At 46.1% G+C, this 14,146-nt stretch overlaps 1 protein-coding gene across 1 annotated transcript; it reads left to right on the forward strand.

The window, feature by feature from the left end:
• Positions 1–368: 368 nt before the first annotated feature.
• Positions 369–12,928, forward strand: LOC309521687 (uncharacterized protein; the record flags this gene model as incomplete). The annotated part of the gene is made up of 10 exons (XM_082204399.1): positions 369–423; positions 1,799–2,103; positions 10,888–11,095; positions 11,210–11,241; positions 11,390–11,506; positions 11,646–11,725; positions 11,849–11,957; positions 12,051–12,134; positions 12,369–12,473; positions 12,783–12,928. 10 exons carry the CDS (start codon positions 369–371, stop codon positions 12,870–12,872), a joined length of 1,185 nt encoding a protein of 394 aa, XP_082060525.1. The 3' UTR covers positions 12,873–12,928.
• Between the last annotated feature and the right edge of the window lie 1,218 nt (positions 12,929–14,146).

Genomic DNA, 14,146 nt, shown 5'->3' on the forward strand with positions numbered 1-14,146 from the left:
AAAGAAAGCAGGGCAGAGATTAGCTGGAAGGGGCATAGGAAACAGCAAAGAACTGCAGTTAAGAGACGGGGAAAATTGGATAACCCAAAAGCCATATGGCCAAGCAAATCGCCACCTATTCTAATTGGTTGTGTAACCTTCACTGTGCCAGCTAGTAGAAAGGCAGATTTCATATGTAATCGGCATGTAATCCGATCAGTATAAACATCCTATGGTTTGTCTGAAAAAACTGAAGGAGCAAGTGAAAAAAGAGGCCGTTTTTGAGACTGGTGCAGATGGAGCTTCTTTTGCCACTGCAAGAATCTTATCTTCTTTCCCCAAAGTGCTAGGACTGAGCAGCAGAGGGCAGCCTGCACCTCCAAACCGACATGAGGAACTGCAGGAGGAGGAAGCTTTTAGGGGAGATTGCAAAGCCTGCCATGGGTACCAAGCGTAGTGTATACCACTCTCTTCCAAGAATCCCAGGAGCTGTAGTTTGCTTAAAGAGTGCTGGAACTGTAGCTCTGGGTAAGCCACAGTTCCCAGAAAGCAGGTGGGTGAGGGAGATATGCTTTAAATGCATCGTATGCCCTCTCATTTCCTGTTTTGTGAACCAGGGCTGGGGTACCTCTTTGAGCCTGAGGGGTGCCTTCCCTTCTGCACAAGCCGCCACACGCCAGGGGCAATCATGGGTAAAGCAATGATTGCAAAATTTACTTTTGTACAGTAGGATAGTTCAGGGGTCAGCAACCTTTGTCAGCCATGGGCCGGTCCACCGTCCCTCAGACCATGTGGTGGGCCAGACTGTATTTTTTGGGGGGGGGGCTGGAATGAATTCCTATGCCCCACAAATAACCCAGAGATGCATTTTAAATAAAAGCACGCATTCTACTTATGTAAAAACACACTGATTCCCGGACCGTCTGCAGGCCGGATTGAGAAGGCAATTGGGACACATCTGGATTGAGAAGGCAATTGGGTCGCATTCTCTGGAAAAGAAGAGGTGGTGGCAATGGCCGCTCATGTAGATGCCCTTTGAAAGGGGGCCAGACAAATTCACGGGAAGGAGACCTACCTATGGCAACTGGCACTCCTTCTATATGAAGCCTCCGCTGCCAGTACTGGTCTGCCACGGAATACTCTTTGCTGGGATGCAGCGCACGAAAACGAGAAGCCTAAGGTTACCAGGTGTCCCCGTTTCCCGGGACAGTCCCCAGATTTACGAATCAGTCCCCATACAAAATCCTATCACTCCTACTGAAGTTGAAAAGTGTCCCTGGATTCATTGGGGGGGGGGGAATCTGGTAACCTTAGACAAGCCCCTCCTTTACTCCAGATTTCTTCCCACACTTCTGAAGGGGAAACGTCTGCTTAGGTTTTCAAGCCAAGCAGGCTCCCGTTCTGAGATTCCCGGCAAACTTCTCAGGCCTCCTCCATCGTAGCTAAACTGCCCCAGAGGTCAGATTGTACGTCAGCTTCGGTCTGCAGAAATGTGTGGGGTTGAACTGTACACATTTCTCACTGGTTTTATTCAGCTTTGGCCAAGGGAAAGTACTTTTACAGAAGACGACAATGACGACACACAAACACACAGGCTGCATCCAGAGTACCCAAAAAGCTGCTATCCGATTGGCATCATTTAAACCAGAGGTGCTCCCATATTAAGAGGCAATTGCTGATAAGCTATTGGCATAATACACCCATGTCTAAGATCACTTTAGAATTTTAATGGGGGACCGCAGCCAGGCTAGGAAGGGCACACGAGCGGGGCGCAGCCGGGGTCCCTCTCCCTCTCCCTCTCCTTCCTTCCTCCACCAAGGGATCCCCTCGCTCCCCGCGCCTGCCCTCCGCCAAGAGCCGCTCCGGCCACTGACTCCGCCGCCGCCGCCGCCACCGCAGCTGCTCCTGCCCGGCAACCACGTGGGAGCCAAGGGAAGGGACAGCGGCAGCCGCGGAGGGGCGGAACGGGGCCGGCTTCGCGAAGGGGAGGAGCCCGGAGCTGGAGGGGAGGGCGAGCGCGCCGCGGGGCGGGCGGGGGAATGCGCGCTCCCGGGCATCGTCCCCCCGGCGAAGCGGCTGGAGCTGCGGGGGAGCGGGACCCGTCCAGCTGCGTTGGCAAAGGTGGTGCGCGCTCAGATATTCTCCAGCGTTTCTCCCACGCAAAATAGGGACGTCCTGTCCCGTGATATTGTTATAAGAAAAAGAACAACTCCTTTTCGCTTATGGGGCTCCCAAGAGCTCATCTAGAGTCCTAACGGTAGGAGGAAATAACAGAGGCCAAGCAGAGAATGTTGAGAAGCAAAGCAGCTCGTGATGGACTATATGGAATTGGCAGAAATGACTGGCAAAACCCGAGACCAGGGAGAAGAAACGGTGGAGGAAGATTGGAAGGAATTCAAAGACTATTTGCAGAAATACTGTAAAATTAATGAATGTTAAAATGATGTTGGACTGAAAAGAATTGGTTTTGGTAATAAGGTTAATAAGAACAGGTAAATATAGATATACGGATGAGAATATATAGTTTTAATAGGTTAAGATACAGAGTAAAGATAAATGAAAGAGGGTAAGGATTTGCTGAAAAGACTTTGAAAACGGGAATACAAAAGAGGAGGTGTGAGGAGGTCAAGGAAATAAGCAAATGAGCTTAAAGACACTGAAAATGGGTTTATCCTTTTTTAAAATATTTTTTTCCTTTTTTTATTTCTTAGTTATCTGGTTTTTGAATTTTGTACCATTTTCTTTCCCCCCCTTTTTTTCGTCTTCTTTCTAGGTTTTTTTTTGTTAACTTTCTCGTTAGCTTGTGTTTGTTAGTGTTTGTTTTCTTTTTATGTGTAATTTTTTGCATAATTTCAATAAATATTTTATAAAAAAAGAGAAGCAAAGCAGCTCGTAAGCCTGATCTTTCTTAAAGCTGTTGCAACAGGGTGCCCCCCACACACACACACAAAGGGGGAGAGGGACCCAGAACAATGGTGGGGAAACTCCTATACGTATTAACTTTTGAAATTCCCCGCCCTGGTGCTCAAGACCACCCCCATACATATATCACAGAAGGGGTGTAACCCAAGACCACCCCCCAATACCTCATACATCAGAGAAGGGGCTAGAAGGAAGCCCCTGCGTGGGTTTACCTGGAGAGCCTGGCCATTCTTTTGTGATGATAACTACTTAATTTCGGAAATCTGAAATGTGCCCTTAAGACAGGATTTGAGAGCAAAAAGACAATGGGGAGACAATATTTGAGGTAAATTTGGAAGGGACAAAATGCTTTCAGGACTTTTTCTGTGGGCTTCAGACATGTATATATATATGGGGGGGTGCTTGGTACATTTATGAACATTTATTTTATATATGTAAGACCTTAAAATTCTTAGAACAATAATAATATTGGATGGATCACTGCAGATGGTGACAGCAGTCACGAAATTAAAAGACGCCTGCTCCTTGGGAGAAAGGCGATGGCAAACCTAGACAGCATCTTAAAAAGCAGAGACATCACCTTACCAACAAAGGTCCGTATAGTTAAATCCATGGTTTTCCCAGTAGTGATGTATGGAAGTGAGAGCTGGACCATCAAGAAGGCTGATCGCTGAAGAATTGATGCTTTTGAATTATGGTGCGGGAGGAGACTCTTGAGATTCCCATGGACTGCAAGAAGATCAAACCTCTCCATTCTGAAGGAAATCAGCCCTGAGTGCTCACTGGAAGGACAGATCCTGAAGCTGAGGCTCCAATACTTTGGCCAGCTCATGAGAAGAGAAGACTCCCTGGAAAAGATCCTGATGCTGGGAAAGATGGAGGGCACAAGGAGACAGGGACGACAGAGGACAAGATGATTGGACAATGTTCTCGAAGCTACAAACATGAGTCTGACCAAACTGCGGGAGGCAGTGGAAGACAGGAGTGCCTGGTGTGTTCTGGTCCAGGGGGTCACGAAGAGTTGGGCACGACTAAATGACTAAACAACAACAATATTGGATGATAAAAATAGTATAATATATATACTATAATATATATACTATTATAATTATTATTTTTTTATTTATACCCCACCCATCTGACTAAGGCTGCCAGAACCACTCTGAGCTGCTTCCAACATACATAAAAACATAAGAAAACATTACGCACTTCCCTATACAGGGCTGCCTTCAGCTGCCTTCTAAAGGTTGCATAGTTACTTGATCTTTCTTGGCTCCAGGATCGCACGACTCCATGCCCTCACAACGTTTCTCTGATGAAAACAGGGACATCATACCACACCCTCCAACATTTCTCCAATGAAAATAGGGGCATCCTAAGGAAAAGTGGGACTTTCCTGGATCAAATCAGAAACCAGAATGACGCTTGGAGGATCTGTACTCTCTCACACACACCCCTGCAGTGTCAACCAACAATCCACAGCTGAGGGTCTTTCTTAAGGTCAGCTGAATTTATTTTTATTTTATACCAGAACATACGCCTCAGTTTGTAGAGCATGAGACTCTTAATCCCAGGGTGGAAGCCGTGCCATGTTGGGCAAAAGGATTCTTGTATTTCAGAGGGTTGGACTAGATGACCCTTGTGGTCCTTTCCAACTTTACAAGAGCTGCTTAAAATGCTGCTAAGTTACCCATTCCTGCAAAACTCTGGAATCCACAGCTAACGGTCAACAGACACTGGTGTCAGTAGTGGGATACGAACCATGCTTCCATTCAGAGACCAGAACAGAGGCAGAAGTACGAATGGCTTTCTGCTGCTAATGCCAGCAGGCAGACGCAGCAATACAGAGTTTTGCTGCTTAGCAAGAGATTTGGGGAATTTGTGACCGTTCTTCACTGTGATCAGAGTACTCGTCTCCCATTTACTGTGCAAGCAAGTCACCCAGGCCATAGCATGAGTACCTGCCAGCCATCTCATCCTAGGTCACCCCCTATGCAGCATCAGGCAGGTGAAGTCACTAACATAAAAAATATACCTACGGCGAATTCTGGGACTCCAGAATCCACAGATACCTGCACAGTCCAGCTCAGGTGTGGGGAACCTCTGGCCCTCCAGATGTTGCTGAACTCCTGCTTGCTGGAGTTGATGGGAGTTGCAGTCTAGCAAGAGCTGAGGTGGCTAAAGGTTCCCCACACCTCACCAGAGGAAAAGGATTCTGCATATGCTCAGGAGCACATTTGCCCTACGGTCTTTGAAATGCTACATCCCCCTTGGAGGTCAAGGATTTCTGTGCATGCTCCAGGACATTCAGCCAAGGTGCCAGAATTTTGATCAGCCAAAAGATAGCTGCTGCACTCTTGAGACACAACTTCTGCTGAAATTGCAGATAAATTTGCACTGGCTTCCTCGCCCTTTGAGACTATCTGAGGTGGGGACTGGAACAGGCCTGCCTCTTTGGGGACTTGTTAATTGATTTTAGCACTCCTTTGGAAAGAAGCAGGTATGTGCTCTTTGCGACTGGGCATATTTCCAAATGTGAATTTCGCAGAAAAACAACAGACTGTGAAGCATTCATGTGCCCCTGGCTCTGGAATTCATGTGCTCCCATGCCAGAGAGGTTTTATGAGCGAATTTGATGGTTCCTTTCCCCACTTAGGCCGGACAGGTCCGCAACATGCCTGCCTTTAATGTTATGGCCCACCATTAAACTTGCATGCACCACGAAATGTGCCCCCCACATGGAAAGAGCAGGCTGCATTTACCCTTTTCTCTCCCGATTTGAGTTCCACCTGAAAATTATGTGGCAGAAGTTACAAATGCTTTCAAATCCATGTCCTGCTTAATTCACTGAGTGCAGAAGGGTAGTGATATGATTAAGCCTCCCGCAGCAAACGTAGAAAAAGAGAGGCACCAAGCACCTTAGAAACAAATGGATTTATCGTGGCAGAGCCAGTCGTAGGGCTAGAGAGTTTGGGATCAGAGCATTCTGCAGGCAGAACAGCAGGTGCCTCCGAGTTCTGACAGAGGAGCATCACCACTCAGGAAGGGCCAGGTGGGGCCAGGTCCTGGGGGGGGGGGGGTTGCCACGGTGACAAGGCTCCGCCCTCCTTTGTGACATCTCTTGCTTCTCCTTTAAAAGCCACTGACTTGCAGGCGGCCATTGTGGGTTAGTGAGGAGTTGAGGAGAGAGGTGGCGGTTTCAGTTGGTGTGGCAGTTGGTGTTGAGTAAGAGGAGGAGGAGGAGTGTTTTGTTCTTTTTGTTTTCTTATTTTGATTTTGATTTCATTTATTACTTTTATTTGATTTGATTTATTTTGATTTTCTTTTATTCTTTTATTTTAACACTTTTATTTATTTTAATTTATTTTTTGTTCTTTGTTTTAATTTTTTTGTTTTGTTTTTTTGTGCACACCTGTGGACGGCATGGGCAGACTGTAAGTAGCACCCCTTTCTCTTCATCTCCGGGGGGGGGGGTGTCACAAACTGGGAGGTTTTTCTGGTTTGTCCCTGTCCCTCCCTTGACCTCCACCTTACACCCATTCAGTGAAACAAAGAAAAATATATACATGGTCCTGTTTCCCAGCCAAGTTGAGGACCCCCTATTGTCCTGGCCAAGTCCCCAATCCATGTACGATAGGTTGGATCCACTCTGGTCCTTGAGATGGCTACCTGTCTGGCACTCAGAGACCAGGAGGGCAGTGATGATCAGAAGGGTTGCTGTGTACGTGGTCTCATGCTTCAGGGATGATGGCTGCCCCTAGCCATGTCCCAAGTGCCTCCTCTGGTCGCCATCTTCCTTCTGAGCAGAAAAGAGTGTTTTAAGGCAGATCAAAGAAAAGGTTTTGCCAAAGAACAATCGCTATGGATGAAGAGGTAAAAGAAACAATGGTCAAATGGGCACAAGATATCGGCCATACTATATATTTAGAACAATGGGAGAAACTCTGTCGCGAGGATATTCGCTTTACCACCTGCTATACGATAAAGGAAAATTTGGTTAAAATGTTTTACAGGTGGTATTTAACACCAGTTAAACTCGCCAAAATTTATAAATTCAAATCCAACCTTTGTTGGAAATGTAACAAAGAACCTGGAATGATAATTCATATGTGGTGGGGTTGCAAGGAAATAAAGAAGTTTTGGGGAATAATACACGAGGAACTTAAGAAAATGCTAAACAAACCCTTGATAAAAAAAATCCCAAAGCTTATCTGTTCGGGTTGGTGGACAAAGCGAATATCTTCACGACAGATTTTCTCCCATTGTTCTAAATATATAGTATGGCCGATATCTTGTGCCCATTTGACCATTATTTCTTTTACCTCTTCATCAAATCATAGTCCAATAATAGTGTAAATTTTTGATAATAATTTCCTATTGTTTCGAAATATAATGGTGCTAAATAGCAATTGTTCTTTGGCAAAATTTTTGATCTGGCTCAAGCACACTTTTTAATTGTATATATTGCCAATTATCCATCCCATATTGTTTTAATTCTTCGTATGTTTTTAATTTTAACTTTCCTTGGTCTTCTTCCAGTATTTGTCTATATGTTGCCCAGTTCGGATTCATATTGTGTTTTTTAAATGCATGGGTTTCTAATGGAGAGATCCATAAAGGGATTTGTGGCTCTAATAGTTGTTTATTCCTAAACTTTAAAACTTTAAAGTTTATTCTAAACTTAAAGTTTATTCTAAACTTAAAACAATGAATTTCTGAGTATGTGCTTTTTGAAGCCATTATGTACCTTAACCTTCTCGTATGCTAGGTAGGTCTGCCATCCATACCTATTGTCAAAACTTTCTAGATTTAAAATACTAGTGTTTTCCAATATAATCCATTCTTTTAACCACACCAGACATTCTGCTTCATAATATAATTTTAGATTTCGTAATACCAGTCCTCCTCTCTCCCTTTTTGCTGTTAATAGTTTATACCTTATGCGTGGTTTTTTTGGTTTGCCATATGAATTTTGTTAGATCTTTTTTCCACTCATCAAAACAATTTTCTTTCATTATTATTGGTATTGTTTGGAACAAAGATATCTTTTTGGGTAAAACATTCATCTTAATTATAGATATTCTCCCCAGTAACGTCAGCTTTAATCTACTCCTGGTTTCTAGATCTCTTCTATTTTCCTTCCAGGCTTTTTCATAATTGTTTCCAAATAGATTAATATTTTTCATCGTCAATTCTATACCAAAATATTTTGCTTTTGTAACAATTTCCAAACCCAATTTCTCCTGTAGTTCGCTCTTTTCTAATTCCTGTATGTTTTTTGCCATAAGTTTTGTTTTTGACATATTTATCTTGAAGCCTGCTACTTTCCCGAACTCATTCATTATCCTCAGTGCTTTCATTAGACTGTTTCCTGGCTCCTCAGGTGCTAATATAATATTGTACGCAAAAGCTCTAATTTTGAAAACATCCTTGCCTCATGTAATTCCCTTTATCTCTTTTTCTTTCTTTCTTTCTAAAATCAGGATTTCCAAAGTTAGTATAAAAAGGAACGGTGAAAGCGGGCATCCTTGCCTGGTACCTTTCTCTAGATTTCAAGGATCCATCTTTTCACCATTTATTATTAAACATCCCTGCTGGTTTTCATATATTGTGTTTATTGCTCTGCAGTAGTTTTCAGCAGTCCTACTGTTTCTGCTACTTCCTGAAGGAACGATCTTGATAGGTTATCGAAAGCCTTCTCGGCATCTGTTAACATAAACGCCACTTTTTTGTTGGGTCTCATTTCCAAATATTCAATTAGATCAATTACTATTCTCGTATTTGCTTTTATATGCCTATTTGGGAGGAATCCTACTTGCTCTTGGTCTATTACATCTTTTAGGACCGATTTCAGCCTATTTGCTAATATCCCCGCGAACAATTTATAATCATTATTTAATAATGATATGGGTCTGTAATTGTTAACTCATTCTCTAGCTGTGCTTTGTTTGTGAATTACAGTGGTGCCCCGCAAGACGAATGCCTCGCAAGACGAAAAACTTGCTAGACAAAAGGGTTTTCCGTTTTTTTAGTCGTTCCGCAAGACGAATTTCCCTATGGGCTTGCTTCGCAAGACGAAATGTCTTGCGAGTTCTTGCGAGTTTGTTTCCTTTTTCTTAAAGCCGCTAAGCCGTTAATAGCCGCTAAGCCGTGCTTAGCAAGATGGAAAAACCGCAAGACGAAGAGACTCGTGGAACGGATTAATTTCGTCTTGCGAGGCACCACTGTAATACAATATTGGCTTCTTGCCATGACTTTGGTATTTTTCCTTCTTGCATGATCTCGTTCATTAATTTTTTTAAAGGCATTGTTATAGCATCTTCTAACCTTTGGTAGTGTATCGCGGATAGTCCATCTGCACCTGGAGCCTTCCCCAGTTTAAGATTGGAAATGGCTTCTTGTATCTCCATTGTTGTTACTGGTGCGTTTAGCTGCTTCCGTTTGGTTTCACCTATTTTGGGGATTTGTTTTCCTTGAAGATATTTTATAATTTGTTGTCGAGTTTCTGCACCTTTTTTATATAGATTGGTGAAGTCAATCAATCAATTTCTTTATTCGACCGATAGTCAGAATTAAAACATTGCACAATAATTATAAACTATAACATCATAGGAGATACAGATTGGTGAAGTATTTTACAAAGCATTTATTTATTCTTTCTTCTGCCACCACTGTTTTTCCTTCATATACTACTTTATTTGTCTTTCTCTTTGTCTTTTCTTTATCTGCCACGCAAGTAATTTACCTGGTCTGTTTCCAAATTCAAATGATTTCTGTTTCATCATTTAAGAGTGTTGAGAGCTGTGTTTGTAATATTTTAATGGTTTGGTTTGCAATCTCTTTTTTGGTGTTTTCGCTAATAATTTTTCTTGTTTGCCTATTTCTTCTTGTAAATGCTTGATTTTAGCCTCTCTTATTCTTTTTTGTATTATGTTTTGTTTATACAACATGTTTTTAGATTGGCCTTGAGATAGTCTTTAAACCTCTTTTGTTGGCCACCAGCATTACACCTTCCATTTTTAAGTTTGGAATAGAGTCGTTGCTTTGGAAGACAATCATCAGGCATCCGCACCACATGACCAGTCCAACGAAGTTGGGGTTGAAGAATCATTGCTTCAACACTGGTGATCTTTGCTTCTTCCAGGACACTGGTGTTAGTTCGCCTGCCTTCCCAAGTGGTGTGTCACATTTTTCGGAGACACCATTGATGGAATCTTTCAAGGAGTTGGAGATGGCGTTTATAAGTGGTCCATGTTTCACAAGCGTACAGTTGGGTTGGTAGTTCAAGAGCCTAGACTGAAACTTGAAAGACTAGTTTCAATGGACCAAGAATGCTTTTCATGGCTGGTTCTGACTTTCCCCTTTTCCCAGTGGGAATTCCTACTTGTAGAGCAGAAGCCATGGCTGGTCGGCAGCTGCAGTGCCTGTGTGCTTTGTTCTGTTGTTGTTGTCAGTGCTTTGTGCTGGAGGGCACTGTTTCGTGGCGCTCATTGGTTGCTGTTGGATATTTGGATAGTCTGAGCGGATTGGTTGAGCGCCTTGCGAGCAAAAGGCTCAGCCTTCATTAGGGCAAATGTTCTACCCTTATTTATGGCAGCCTTTGGAATAGAAAAAGGAAAGGACTGTGTCAGGATGTCTTTTGTGGGGACATTTGCAGACGTGAAGGTGTTGATCTGGGGTACAGTCGGAGTGGGGCATGGTACCTGCTGGAGGGCGAAACCCCCCGCCACCCTTTCCAAAAATTCTGGTAACAATGCTTCATGAAATTTATACACTGCTTGACTGCATGAATGAGGGGGCCAGGCTCTCTGGGCCCTGACATGGCGGTAGCTCTTGAACCCAGAGCACTTGGGACCTCCTTTCTCTCTCTGCCAGCCCTTCATGCTTTGGGCTGCCTCTTTCAGGCTCTGGTGATGCCCCTTCAGGTCACTGAACTGCAGAGAGATGGAAGGAATTGGTCAGAGTGGGCCGGCAAGGATCAATTAGGCTCCACATACGTATTTCTGTTCTGCCAATTCTGCAGTGGTTCACTGTTTTCTCCAGACTCCCCTCCTCACCCCCCAAGAATTGGGGCTGCCAGCATCTGAGTCACTCTTTCCGCTCATCTCTTCTAGGATCAGGTGCTTAAGGCGCCTCTTCAGGCGCTGCCACAGGGTGGCCCCCCAGCCAGACACAGAGCAGCCCGTGGCACCAGGTAAGCCAGTAGCCCTCCTTTTTTGGACAGAGGAGGGCAGGGATGGGCATGGGGGGCAACTGGTCCAAGAATGCAAAAGAGGACTCACCTCTTCCCCTGTCCTTCTGTTTGCAGTGCTGCTGCGGTTCAGCATCCCAGCCCCAGGGGTAAGTATTGGAGAAAACAAGAGCAGGGACTGGATCCCTCAGACCTGCCCCCGCTGTCCTCTGGGCTCTTTGCCCCTCATTCTGCACTCTCAGATGCGGAGAAGCCCTCCCCTCACGAGGAACTGACAGCCTGACTTTTGCATTTCAGCTGCTAGAGGATGAACAGCTTTACATCCTGGGGGTCATCAACAGCTGCCAGGCAGCTGAGCTCAGGGGGTGCCGATCCCTGACGTGCTCCAAGGAGGAGACAGCCCATAAAATTCTGGTGAGTGGTGGGGGGAAGGGGTTGTGCATCTGTGGGGAGGAGGACCCTGCTGGCTTAGGCCATGGGGTTGCCATTCCCCTGCAAAGCCAAGCCTGGTGTTTGGGGTCAGAGCTGATTTTCCTCCTCTGTTCTCTTCCAGGACATCTTGGGGCCCTTGGAGCACTTCAGGGATCGGCCCCTGACCTTGGCCCTTGCCTTGGAGGCCCTCCTCCAGCTAAGGTGAGTGGGGTCTTTGGCGTCCATGGGGTTGTGGGTGGGTGGGGCAGAACTCCAGGGGGAAAGAGCAGGCGGGAGGGAAAAGGGGCAAGCGAGAATCTAACCCTCTCCCTTTCATTTCTGCAGCACGATGAGGCCCAGATTCACCACTGACATGATTAGTGCCATACTGCATAGGATGTTGGAGGCTGTGTTGTGTGGGGCCAAAGAGGAGGAGGAGGAGGAGAAGAGAGAAGTATGTCCTTTGTTTTGACTTCCCTTCACAGGCTCTTTCTTCCTCTTCATCACACCCTTGCAGAATCCAACTCTCTTCTCTCTTTTCCCGCAGGAACTGAAGAGGCACTACCGGCTTCTGCTGGGCAGTCTTCTCATGGAGACACCCAACCCTGGCACCCTCCTCCAACTTCTAAGTGTAAGTGTCCCTATGGCATCCGGGGTGATTTTAGGGTTGTCCCCCCCCCCGTCCCTTACCCAATGGACTGCCCCATTTCTGGGGCACAGAGCCTGTTTGGCCCCCAATTTGGTCCAAGACCAAAGCTGGCAACCCCTCATGGTCCAGAAGTACCAGGGACTCCGTGGTGGGGGCAGTGGGGGCCGCTTTGGGCCAGACTGGCCCCTGACTCTGAAATGCTCTTTCCTCCTGCAGGACCTCAGAGGATATGCCCTGGGGGAAAGTGGGGAGGCACAACAACTTGCGGCCAGCAGCATCTCTTTGCTGCTGGCCATTGCCAGGAAATACCCCAAACTCAGAGTAAGTACCTTGCCTTCTTCTATTCATTTCTTTGGTTACTTCCATCCCCCCCAAGATCACATCCCCAAGTGATCTTTAGCGCAGAATTTGCGGGGGGTGTCCCTGGGGGCCAGGATGAGGCCAGAGGCTTTTACTGCCCCCTTTCCTGCTGCTGCCCTTCCACCTCTGCCCAGGAGGCTGCAGGGCCCAGGGAGGTCCTCTGGAACAAGGGACTGGGCCCAAGACAGAGGGAGACCTGTCCTTCCTGGCTTGGCGCTGCTTCTGTGCTCTCTTGCTCCCATCTGACCCCGATTTTTCTCTCCCCTGCAGATGACAGTCATTCGGCCGGAACTGGCGTGCTTCCGCCGGAAGCCAAAAGAAGGTAAGCCCCACACCTTGGAGACAGCGCCCTTTGACTAAAGGCCTGTGGGGAAATCTCATTTTCATTTGCATTTGCATTCTCTTCTCATTCTCTTCCATCCAGATGACATCCTCATTGAGGATTTGTAGCCGTAACTGTCTGCAGCGACACTGGAGCGGCCAGGATCTGAGGATCAGGAAAGCACTCAGCGTCGGCTACTGGAACAGTTTGAACTGCTAGAGCACCACAGTAGGCGACTCACAGAGCGGCTACACCAGTTGCAGAGCCAGGCGGGACCTGAGGGTCAACAGAGGCAGCAGCTAGAAGCCGGTGAGTGCCAGCCAGGACTGTCCAGTCGGACTCTAAAGATTAGAGAGTCAGGAGAGATTGCTGGAGACCCCACAGAAGGGGCTCAGCAAGCACCAGCAGAGATGGCAGATTTCCAGTCTTCCCAAGTTGTAAATATTGGGGGAGGCATCCCTTTTGAACTTCTCTCAGAAAGCAACTGGCTGAGTTGGTCAATAAAAATGCAGCAGTTGTTAAGGAGAGATGGACTATGGGACTGTGTTGAAACTGAGGTTTTGAGACGGGACTCTACTGAGAAAAGATGGCTGGATGAAAGGGCTCGTGCCCAAATTATGCTGTGTTTGAGCAACTCTCAGTTATTGCATGTAGCAAATGCCAGCACAGCGTTTGAGTGCTGGAATTTATTAAGGGCAATGCATGTCAGAGAAACTGCTGGAACTATAATTTCTCTGACCAAAAGGCTGTTCAGGACTGTTATGAAAGAAGGTGAGAGTTTGGCAACTCATCTTCAAACACTGAAACAGAGAGGTAAGCGTTAGGATGAAACTGATCAAACCTACATTATCCTTTCAAGTTTGCCTGAAAGTTGGTTGCCTGTGATTAACAGCATAGAGAGTATGCGTCCCCGAGATCTGACCCTTGAGTATGTGGTTGGAAGATTGACCGAAGAAGCAGAAAGAAGGTCAGACAGAGAGGCTGAACTCCAAGAGCGGAGGAGTTACAGCCGAGGGGGCCAGCAGCAGAATCTGCCAATGGGGCAACGCCAAGTTTGGGACTTGGGCATGGCGGTGAGGAGATGCTATAGATGCCACCAACCCGGGCATCTCCAACGTCAATGCAGGGCAAGACTTCCAGGAGACGACATGGAGCAGAGACAGCAATTGATGCAGCAATGTAAGCAGAAGGGGTTCTCTTCAGGTAAGAAGAAGACGCGTTCTGCTCATCTTGTGTCTGCATTTTCTCGAGAGGAGAGGAAGATACCTTGAGGAACATGGTTGCTGGACTCTGGTAGCAGCAGGATTATCTG

This window comes from Podarcis vaucheri, assembly GCF_965113315.1.
Source record: "Podarcis vaucheri genome assembly, chromosome: 16".
Taxonomy (NCBI): domain Eukaryota; kingdom Metazoa; phylum Chordata; class Lepidosauria; order Squamata; family Lacertidae; genus Podarcis; species Podarcis vaucheri.